This window comes from Chinchilla lanigera, unplaced genomic scaffold (assembly GCF_000276665.1).
Source record: "Chinchilla lanigera isolate Chin_1 unplaced genomic scaffold, ChiLan1.0 scaffold00041, whole genome shotgun sequence".
NCBI classification, from domain to species: domain Eukaryota; kingdom Metazoa; phylum Chordata; class Mammalia; order Rodentia; family Chinchillidae; genus Chinchilla; species Chinchilla lanigera.
Window position 1 is genome coordinate 18,918,162 of NW_004955442.1, and position 11,530 is coordinate 18,929,691.

At 44.0% G+C, this 11,530-nt stretch overlaps 1 protein-coding gene across 4 annotated transcripts in view; it reads left to right on the forward strand.

The window, feature by feature from the left end:
* Dgcr2 (DiGeorge syndrome critical region gene 2) overlaps positions 1–11,530 on the forward strand; it is an 81,331-nt gene that overhangs the window by 60,940 nt on the left and 8,861 nt on the right. For all 4 annotated transcript variants that reach the window (XM_005391789.2, XM_005391790.2, XM_005391791.2 and 1 more), the window contains 2 exons: positions 3,641–3,817; positions 8,767–8,970. In XM_005391789.2, the coding sequence (XP_005391846.1) occupies positions 3,641–3,817; positions 8,767–8,970 (381 nt within the window). The remainder of the gene's footprint in view (positions 1–3,640; positions 3,818–8,766; positions 8,971–11,530) is intronic.

The following is an 11,530-nucleotide window of genomic DNA, read 5'->3' on the forward strand; positions in this document are numbered from 1 at the left end:
CACCTACGTTTGAGTTCTCAGACTTTGTATGTATGTTGTTTAGATTTCCCACAGGAACAATTACCAAATAGATGGTTTTGAATTCTCTAGGCCCCAATGTCACAGTGTGTCTTATAAAGGCTCATTTTCCTAGTAGTTTTTTTTGTTTTTTGTTTTTACTTGCTTTCATCACAGTTGTAGGGGGTGAATCTTTGTAACACTGCGGTCACAGGCTAGCTTAGAACAGTGTCAACACTCACGAGCATGGTTGTCTTCTCTATACTGATAGTTAAAGAGAAGACATCCAAGCCAGGCATGGTGGGGCATAGCTGTAATCCCAGCACTCTGGGTGTCTAAGGCAGGAGGATAACAAATTCAAGGCCAGCCTAGGAAATTTAGGGAAACCTTGTCTTAAAAATAAAAGGATTGGGAATTTAGCTCAGTAGGAAGGCGTAGGATTTAATACCTTTAGTTCCTCTAGAGAGAGAGAGGATGAGAGAAAGAAAGAGAAGAGACATTCATCTGTGTGGTGACATGTCTGAACGGTGGGCTCAGATCCTCATCTCTAGCATGAGATGTCTTTGTTGGTCCAGGTGGGCTCTAATGACCATGCTTGTTGTCTCAGTAGTTCTGTGGGACATGAGAAAAGTGAGCCGGGCATGCTGGTACATGCCTATAATTCCAGTACTCGAGAGGCTGAGGCAGGAGGATCGTCACAAGTTCGAGACCAGCCTGGACTACACAGTGAGCTCAAGGCCAGCCTGAAGTGCATAGCAAGACCCTTTTTCAAAAACACACACAAAAAAAAAAAAAAAGAAAAAAAAGAAGAAATGAAAGAAAGAAAAGTGAATCTACAGTTTAGGAAAAGCCCCTGTACTCCTGTAGGATGCGCTGAGCATCTAGCAGCTCTGCATGGAAGCTATGCTCTGTTGTCTGTGGATTTGGAGATTTTGTTAGTGGATTTAAGTAGTAGTCACAAAATGTACACAATTAAAAAAAGATTCTTCTGCTACGACTGAAGTGGCTTGGATATTTGACATAGCTCAATATCATGAGTTGTTCTGGAGTCTAAAGAATTAAACAAAACTAAAAGCAAGTTCTGTTTGGTTTTTTTCTTTTTAATGGATTGCAGGAGGTGGATTATAAAAACTCTCAGGCAGATATAATTAAGGAAAGTGAATGTAGACTTAGAGTGCATATTGACTATTCACTTTCTTAGGCATGTGATAGCATTGTTGTTGTGTGATTTTAGGGGACATGACCTGATATGCAAGTGCCAGATGCCACAGTATGCTCAGGGAGGAGCACACTCAATGGGGGATGAACCAAACAGGAGGATGCAGTTCAGCTTTGAGCTACACAGGGTTGCATCATACTCTTTCTACTTGTGTGTATTTTTAAAATTTCTACATCGTTTAAGTTTTCTGCTAAGAAATAATAGAGTGAAAAAACTAAAAATACAGGCAACAAGGGCATGGCCCAGCGAGCCCCCGCTCCTGCTCCTCAAAGGAACTGTTTGCCGTGTGCAGAGTGGGTAGTTAGGGTTGGTTGGAGTCGGAGAAGTTGGCCCAAAGAAAACATATACAGCACACAGTGAGAAATGCATTTTTGTTGTTAATGATGAACCCTTCCCTGAGAATATACTGTGCCTAAGAGTATTAGCTAATTGTAGTAGGAAAGTCTCACAGTAAGGTGTTCTAAGATCTTTATTTCATCTACATGTTGTACAACTTGTGTTTTTGATAACATGTGTTCTGTACTGTCATAATGGTGCATGTGTATTATACACAGACTTATTTATCATAGGTCTGTGTTGTACTTCCCTTATATATTGAAGTTTGGAGCTATTCCCCTTGGACTCCTGAGGGTTTTTTTGTTTTGTTTTGTTTTGTTTCCTGAGGGTTTTGAGTGGTGAATTCCCCAGCACCTCGCCAGGAGGGTGGCCCTGCTGCTCCCAGCTTATGTCTGCATAAGCCCTTGCAGCTCTCCAGGGTTGCTGAGGCACTACAGGTTTGGCAGTGCTGGGCTTTGATGTGCCCTACAGATTGAGAGCTGCTGCTACCAGTGGACATGGGGCTAATTCATATGGAAAATGTGAAAACACATGGATCACTATTATCTAGAGAGAATCCTCCACATTTTCCTATGCCACTGGCAGGGGCCCCCATCCTTGTGGCTGGCAGTGCACTTCAGTTTCTGGTTGTTCATACTTGATGTTAATTTTAAAGCACTAACATGGAAACATATTATGTAATGTGCCCACATATTTTGTGAATTTAAGATGGTTGGTGCTTTTGTCCCATTTGTCCCCACTGTATCTCCAAACCTGCACACTTCCCTGAAGCTCAGTCACATCACAGGTGGACTGAGATCAGGAGGTGTTTAACTTAAAAGAAATCTTTTTTCTCTCAGGCATCTTCCAAGATGTGACTGGTCCTTTGTGGTCTTCTTGTCTGTCTTGGGGCTATATGGGGAAGGTTGTGACTGTTGTAGGGTCCTGACAGTGAAGTCAGCAGACAGAGATTTTGTTGCCTGTCCGTGACCTAGTACCTAGTGAAGTCAGCAGACAGAGATTTTGCTGCCTACCCATGACCTAGTACCTAGAATCCTTGGTCAGTCAGAGGCAGGGACCACACTGATCTAGTAGTTGCCGGAAGGTACAGTGCAGAGACCCTGCTTTCTGGACAAGGTAACCACAGACTGCTCACCGGGGCAGCTTCTTCCAACCTGAGGCTTCTCCTGGGGCCCAAATAGCCCTTTCGGTCTGTGCAGGATGATTCTGTGGGTCTTGAGGGCAGTCAGGAAGGGAAGGAAGGCTGTTGGAGAAGCAGTCAGCATGTTAGCTGAGGAAAGTAAGTAAAGATTCCCTTGCCACAGGCACAGTGGAGGGCTTGGCCAGGTGAGGTAGTGGGTGAGGGGACTCCTAAGCTGAGGAAGTAGGGGATAGACACAGGTGGAGTAGCTCTCATTGTGGACTGCTAGACGAGACACGACAGCAAAAGCAGTTAGGCAGTATTCAGAGGTCCTTGGAGCTGAGGAACTTCATACCTCACATGCAGATAGCATGGGGGCAGTCTAGAACTTTCTACCACCTTGTTGTTCCAAGGGCTGAATCTCCTATAGTGGTGGTGGCTGAGAGGGGCATCCTGGAGGGAAGTTTGGAAGAATGGATCATTGCTCCAGTGGCTTGTGCTTTCAGCTCGGGTAAGGGTTCTGCTCGGGATCCTTTCTCTAGCCCACAATCCCCAAAATAGCGTGTGCCTCGCAGCTACAGTGCAGAGATTTTGTCTTAGTGCTCTTTTTCTTACTGGCTTTTTTGTTGTTGGGGAGAACTTCCCCTACACATTTCCCCATTTGTTTATTCATTTAATTTATCAGTATGAATTTCTCCATTTTAATTCAGTGTGTTACCATCCATTGGTTCATTACTTATGCTGTTGTTCTAACTTTAAGCACCTCCAGGGAATCACTATGCAGCACTGTTTTCTGTGGGTGGTACTTGTTCGTGTGTTTGTTGGGGCCCTCCCAGGTCTCAGCTCCAGGAGCTGACTCCAGCACTCATGGGCTATGAGCTCTTTGGTTGATGATCTTGTTGACACCATGGTCCCTTGAGGACTACACATGGCCATCTGCCTAGTTTCAGCTTCTTCTCCTCCAACAGGCTCCTCGGAGGTGTTCCTGCCCCCAGACCCTACCTTTGCATCAGCCATGTCTGAGAACGACAATGTGTACTGCGCCCAGCTGCAGTGCTTCCACTTCCCGACACTGCGGCACCACGACCTCCACAGCTGGCATGCTGAGAGCTGCTACGAGAAGTCCTCGTTTCTTTGTAAAAGGAGTAAGTCCCCTGGAGTCTGCATCTTGGCTGCCATAAGGTTGTGGGGCTGGCCTCTGAGCTGCTGGTTCTCTTTCCTGGGTTAGAGACCTTAATTCCTGCCCTGTCTGCTTTGGTTGTATTAGGTTAAATGGGAATAGTGATCCAAGAACTTGCCACACTGTGGCCTCTCTGGCTCTCTGTGGGTCCTTCTTTCTCCTTATCTTTCTGTATTACTAGATAGCTCCTCCTGCCTAGTCTGATGTTATGGGTCTTTCCTGTCCGTCTACCAACACATCCAAATGCCATATTGAGGTTTCTTTGAGTTTTAGGAGCCTGCCCAACAGAGGGCAGGATGCCCTGCTTCCCCACTGTCCTTTGTGATAGGTAAAGGGGTGTAATCAGCCTTGGCAATTACAGAGAGCCACTAATGCAAGTCTAGTTCAGGTAATGATCTCAGTTCTATTCAAGGGGATCAATCCCCTGCTTCCCACCAATCACAAACCCAGCTTTCACATATGCCTGGGCATATTACTATACACCATTCTGGCACTTTGTCAATCCTGTGTGTGTCAGTAGCTTTGTGATAAATCTATTTTTTTTTTTTTTTCCGGTACCGGGAATCGAACTCATGACCTCGTGCTTGCCACGCAGGCGCTGTGCCGCTGAGCTAAATCCCCAGCCCCTGTGGTAAATCTTCATAGCAGTTTTTGCAACTATCTGTTCCTTGTAGTTGATACTAATTGTCTATTCTTAGCCTCTTTCTCTTCCATATCAATTTTATGACAATTTTTCTGAACTAACTTAATTCCTCCCCCCACTTCCTTCTTTTCTTTCTTCCCTTTCCCTTTCCCTTTCCCTTTCCCTTTCCCTTTCCCTTTCCCTTTCCTTTTCCTTTCCTTTCTTTCCTTTCTTCTTTCTTTATTTCCTTCTTTCTCTCTTTTCTCTTTCTCTTTCTTTTTCTTTCCTTTCCTTTCCTTTCCTTCCTTTTCCTTTTCCTTTTCCTTTTTCTTTTCCTGTTCCTTTTCCTTTTCCTTCTTGTTTCACTGTGTAGTTCAGGCTGGCCTTGAAACTTACTTTGTAGCCCAGGCTGGCTTCAAATTCACAATGATCCTCCTGCCTCAGCTTCCCAAATGCTGGGATTACATGGACCTTCTTATTAGTTGTTTAGCCTGTAGATTCTCTTATATTTTTTTTATTTACACAGTTTACTTTTTTCCTTTTATTCCTTTGGAATACTGGGAATTAAACTTAGTGCTTTTGCTCTGAGCTACAACCTCAGCCTTTTTAAAAAAATATTTTACTTTGTTTTGTCTCCAAAACAAATTTTATTGAAAGGAGTTATTTTATAAAATCCCACATCAGATCAACAAACTCACTTCTGAGGCAACAAAGTAAGTGTTGCTTAGAATAAGTCAAAAGCTGGTTGGCTAAAGACATGTAGGGGAAAACAAAACAAAAACAAGACATTAAAGACAGCAGGCAAATATTCATGAAATAATCATGAAATCTGTTTTCAGAATAAAAATGCATGCCTATAATTCCAGCACTTGTGAGACTGAGGCAGGAGGATCACTACAAGTTTGAAGCCAGCTTGAGCTACATAGTTCAAGATCGGCTTGAACTACATAGTGAGACCTTGTCTCAAAAAAAAAAAAGTAAAAGGACAAAGACTGATTCACATATGAGGTGACTAGATGAAACCATGTTGCTCTGGTTAAGGGACTGAGTCAGAGCAAACAGAGGACCAGAAAAGTGTCTGCCAGAGGGTCCAGTCAGCCTCAAACTTGCTTTCAGTCCCACAAGACACAAATACAGCACACATACATTTCACATGCTCTCTTATGTAAAATCCTGATATTCTTAAAAAATGAAGAATTTTAAAAGTCATGGTGTGAGCAAAATAGACCTGCCAGTAAATAAATATATTGCCTTTGGTAGAAAGCATTCTGAGAAATGTGTGAAATCATCCGTAGAAGACCGCTTACAAAAGTATTGTATGTGACTTTGAGAAAGAAGAGGAAAACCTGAGTGTTTTCAGAGGAGGATATACTCGATAGAAAGCCTTCAGTAATTGATAAGCACGGGAAGAAAAGTATGTACTTCTGTAGAAATAACCTTAAGACATGGAGTGGGGGTTAAGTACAGAAGATGCTGGAAAATTTTGGAGCTGACATTGACAGGTTCTCCTTGCCAAGAGAAGAAAACTGGTACCAAGGCTTCTAAAGCTAGGAACCAAAAAACTCAACATCTTTGAAAAATACAAGAGCAAAGGCAGAAACAACCAAAGGATTCTTGGAAGTTCCTGTGTTTCAACTGTAGGTTATAGAAATCTGAAGAACAAGAAAAACTGTTTTGACAACAATTTGAAAAGAAAACCACAGTGCTCTTCCTGCCTTAAAATGCAAGTCCACCTTCTTCTCTCACAAGTTCATTGACTAGAACATTGCACAGGAGGCCACAGTCCCTCACAGCTGTGCGTACCACATTCTGTCCTTGATGATACAGCTATCCCTAGGGCAAGACACCCCGCCCGAGAGGACCACAGTGTGCGGGTTGTCAGCCCAAAGATGGAAAGGCCTCTGACACAGACAAAGGGAAATTAACACCTTCAACCTGTGGGTCTGTGCCCTCTTCAGCTTGGGGACTAGGAGGGAGAGGCCATAAGCCTGTATACCTGTTTTGGGAGGTTTCTGGACACCTGTGCTCATCAACCAAGGCCCATGAAGATCTGAACTTCACCTGTTTGATCTGATAGTTGTTACCAGATCCCTTGGGGACTTCTTCCCACTGCTGTGTAGAAAATGATCAGCAGAACCGGGCAAGAAGCTGATCAAGAAAGGCTTAGAAAGCCTTGCTTGGTGGCACGTTCCTTTAATCTCAGCATTCAGGAGATTTGCCATGAGGTTGAGGCCATAGTGAGTGGGCTACATAGTGAGTTCAAGGTGAGCCAGAACTACGTACTGAGATTCTATCTCAAAAAACAACAAAAAACCAAATACAAAAAAATGCTTGGAGAAAACTCAGACTGCATTACCTTTCCCTGAATCAGGAGCCCTGCCCTTTTCTGAAAAGCCATTACTCTGTGCACTAGAAATCATTCTGCTGAACACTTTTGTCTCAGAGCACAGAGTCTGACAACAGGACTTCCTGATTTTCTTCCCTAGATGCTGAACGGCTCATGTACTTGTGGCTGCCATTGTGTACTTCCGGTGTACTCACACAGACACTTGAGTAATTCCTATTGTCCTGTCTTCGGGTTTACTAATTCTTTCCATGGCTGTGTCAAGTGTACTTACGAACCTGTGAGAGGTGCTCTTCACCTTTTGGGTTGTTTCTTTCAATTAATAGGATTTTTTAATGTTTTTTTGTTTTGGTTTGGTTTGGTTTTTTGAGATAGAGCCTTGTTCTGTAGTTCAGGGTGGTCTTCTTGAACTCACTATGTAGCCTAGGCTGGCCTTGAACTTGGGGCAGTCCTCCTGCATCACCCTCCTGAGTGCTTGGGATTATAGGTGTGTGCCACTGTGGCCAGGTCTAATAGTTTGCTTCTGCTGATATTTCCAATCTGATCTTACATGTTGTCTACCTTTCCCATTAGAGCAGTTAACATATTAATCATAGTTACTATAGTTACTTTAAAATTCCCTGTGGTAGTTCTTCATCTCTGTCATATCTGAATGTGGTTTTGTTCATCGTTTTGTCTCTGAAGTGTTGTACTTTCTTCTGGCTTTTCATTGAAACCCAGGCATTTTATGTGGGACAGAAGAGACTGAGGTCAGTAGTTTGGTGCTCGTTGCAAATGGCCACTTTTCCCCTCTGCTTTCAGTGGAGGGAGGTCTCCTAAGTACAGTGAGTTACTGATCTTGGTTGTGGGTGTTGGGCTGAGAATAGGGTCTGTTGGCACTGTGGCTACACACAGTGTATCCCAGGCTTTATATTCACTAGTAATACCTGCCTTGGGTATCTGAACTGAACTGAAATTCACCAGTTTTTCCTTTCATGATTCATCTCCCTTCCTCCCTTGCTCGCCCCCTCCCTCTCTCCTCTCTGTTTCTCTCTCCTTTGTCTTTTTTGAGACAAGATTTCATTAGGTAGTTCAGGCTGGCCTCAAACTTGCAGTGATCCTCCTGCCTTAGCCTTCTAAGTGCTGTGGTTACAGGCGTGCACCACCACACCCAGCTGAGACTCCTTCTGATTTTAAAATGGTTAATGTCTGCAGTAACTGCAAGCTTTTCTTTTCTTTCTCTATTTTTCTTTCCTTTTTTCTTTTTCTTTCTTTCTTTCCTTCCTTCCTTCCTTCCTTCCTTCCTTCCTTCCTTCCTTCCTTCCTTCCTTCCTTCCTGCCCTCCTTCCCTCCCTCCCTCCCTCTCTCTCTCTGTCTCCTTCCCTCTCCAGCTCCCTCCCCTCCCAGCTTCTCTCCCTGTCCTCTCCCTCTCCCTCTCTCTCTCTCTCTCTCTCTTTTCTCTGGTACTGAGGATTGAACCTAGGGCCTTTGTACTGAGCTACATCCCCACCCCCTTATTTTTTTTTTATTATTCTGAGACAGGATCTTACTAAGTCACAGTTGCCCTGAGTTTGAACTTGTGAGCCCCCTAGAGTACTGTGCTTGCAAGCATGTGCACTACTGTCTCCTAGAACTGAGGAAATCTCATAAATAAACTAGTCAACTTAACACCAAAAGCTTCTGCAGGGACGTTTATCTTAGAATCTGGCATTCATCTTTGTTCTGGCCCTCAGGGTTCGGTGGACTATTTACCCTGGCTGGGTGTGGTTGTTCTCAGTGTTGTAGACATGCCTCTTAGACAACTACTGCTGTTAGACAACCACCTCCTGCACCCCTCACAGTGTTGCAGCATAAGGAATAGACAATCTGCCCAACTTTGTACTTGCTGTATTCCCCATGGCCCAGTGGCATGGACCAGGGTTCCCTTTGGTGGTAATGCTACATCTGTGCACACATGTGCTCGTTGCAGGTCAAACATGTGTTGACATCAAGGACAATGTGGTGGATGAAGGCTTCTACTTCACCCCCAAAGGGGATGATCCATGCTTGAGCTGCACCTGCCATGGAGGGGAGCCTGAGATGTGCGTGGCCGCCCTCTGCGAGGGTCCCCAGGGCTGTCAGCAGTATCGTAAGGAGCCTAAGGAGTGCTGCAAGTTCATGTGTCTGGACCCAGGTAAGACTCTTGATGGTGAGTCAAGTCTATCCCTTCAGAAACAGAAGCTAGATGTCCTCAGTGTATGTAATACTGAGGACTGAACCCAGCACCTCTTGCATGCTAGGCAAGCCCTCTAGCACTAAGCTACATCCTTTTTATTTTCATTCTGGGTATTGCATATTTGTACTGGCTTAATTTGCAGTCCTCCTGCCTCAGGCTCCTCAATAGCTAGGACTGTAGGCATCACAAGATTACAGGCCACCTCCCAGCCTAGGTATCCTTTAGTTTCCTCAGTGGTGAGCATTCGGAAGTGTTCATAGCATGTGATGCAGCAGTGGTGATACTGTTTGTTCACAGAATTACCGTAAAAAGTTGGATAGCTGGTTTTTCTAGGAGTGTGGCCCCTGTAACTGCTATCTTTTACATTGCCTCATTCCCATTCTCGGGTAACAGTTACTCACAAATGAATTTGAGTGTGGTTGGTTGTTTGCAAATTATCTGGACTTAGCACCTTCAAACCTTTCTTTTATCCTGGTGTGGAGGCGCACTCCTATAATCCCAGCACTCGGAAGGAAGGCCAAGGCGGGAGGGTTGTTGCAAATTCAAGACCAACCTGAACTGCATAGCAAGACCCTGTCTCAAAAAGACAAAAAAAAAAAACCCTTTCTCCTTTTTAAGACTAGAGCTAAACTTTTAATGTGTGTAAACATTTGAGCTCTTCCTCTTTTTATTGGGGGGGGTCCTTGCTTAGGGTCATCATTTTTTTCTGATAGAATCTTTAAGTGAAAGATTAAATATTACCGAGTATTAAGATGAAAATCCTCACCACTAGGTGGTGCTTTAAGGCAGACACAACCCAGTTTTGAGATGACCTTCCACTTGCTACAAAAGAGCAGCCTAAGCTGTCCTCACCTAGCTCATTAGCATGCATTGAGTACTGCATAGAATGATTCATTACCATACACCAGTGCTGTGAGAATTCAAGGCTCATGAGAAATACGAATTAAAAGCATGTAGTTGTTTCTCGGATGCTACAGTGTGGGAACTTGTGGGAGCCCATGGGCACATGGACTGTGTAGAACAGCAGTGTGGGCAGGCTGTCTCTGAGTAGAGTGTTGTTAGGGTCCCACAAACCAGGAGGCTGCTAGGTGGGAGAGTAGAACCATCATTCAGAGGCTGTGTCTGTCACTGGGCAGAATTGGGCACTCTGGCACATGTACCATCAGATGTGTGCACTGGACTATAGTATGTGCAGAGGCCATGATTGTAGCCAGACAGGTAACAGGGAGCTTGAGATCAAGGAAGATAGTACTGATCACTGTCTCAAAGATAGGCAGTTTTCTCCTTGCAGAGACTGTCTCTACGGGGTTATAAGAAGCACTCAGCAAGTTCATATGCTCCTGGACAAATTGTCCACCTCTCTAGCTCAGTTACCTTCCACAAGAGTAAACTCGTTCCTTTTATAAGCCATGCCATCTGGACTTCTGGCTCCATTTTTTAGGCACTTCCAAGTATAGCCATGCCACTCTGTCTAGGCCTTATAAAAATGACCAGACTGGTCAGGCATGGTGGTGCATGCCTGACTACAGTCCCAGCACTTGGGAGACTGAGGCAGAAGGATCACTGCAAGTTCAATGCCAACCTGGGCTACATAGTGAATTCAGGGCAGCCTGAACTGCACAGTGAGACCCTGTCTCAGAAACAACAAAAATGACCAGACCCTCATCCCAAAGGTGCTATGGGCCACTTTCCTGAACAGGTGGAATAACTGAGCCAGAACATGTTATCCCTGTGATACAGCCAAGATCCTTTGGCCTCCTGACTCCCAGAGGTCCTCTTGGTCAGTACATATATTGTACCAGGGACCAGCATCTTGCCACTGAAGGTGAAGACGCTGGGAATAGGGGGCTCAGGTGTTAGCCTTCAGTGTCCCATTTAGTAAGACAAGGGGCTTTGTTCACACAGCTTCTTCAGTATTTACTCAAGGTCAAAGCCAATGCCTAAAGTCAGAAAGAAGCTGGGCGTGGTGGGACATGCTTGTAATCCTAGCACTCCAGAGGCTGAGGCAAGAGAATTTCTGGGAATTCAAGGCTACATAGCGAGTTCAAGGACAGCCTGAACTGCCTAGTGAGACCCTGTCTCCAAAAAAAAGCTAAAAATTAAAAGAAAAAAAATTAAAAATAAAATCAGAAAGAAATGAAATAGCATTCAGACCAGAAGAGATGAATCCATTGCTTTTTAAAGGTGATGTGATTGCATAAAAAAAAATCACAGAGAATCCACAGGAAAGTTATCAGAACTAATAAGTATTTTTAGCAAGGTCTTCAGATATGGTCACTATACAGAAACCCATTTTGTTAATATATACTACCTGGTAACAGTTGAAAATTGAAATTTTAAAGAAAGCTACCTTTTTTTTTTTTTTTTTTTTTTTTTATTTTAAGGATAAAAGGAGGGAAACATTAACAGACATACAACATTTTAAAACCTTTCTGCCCTTCTAAAGCTCTGGGCTGGTGAAGAAAGGATGACCTCATAGGTCACTGAAAGGATTTGGGTGGTTTTTTTTTTTTTTTTT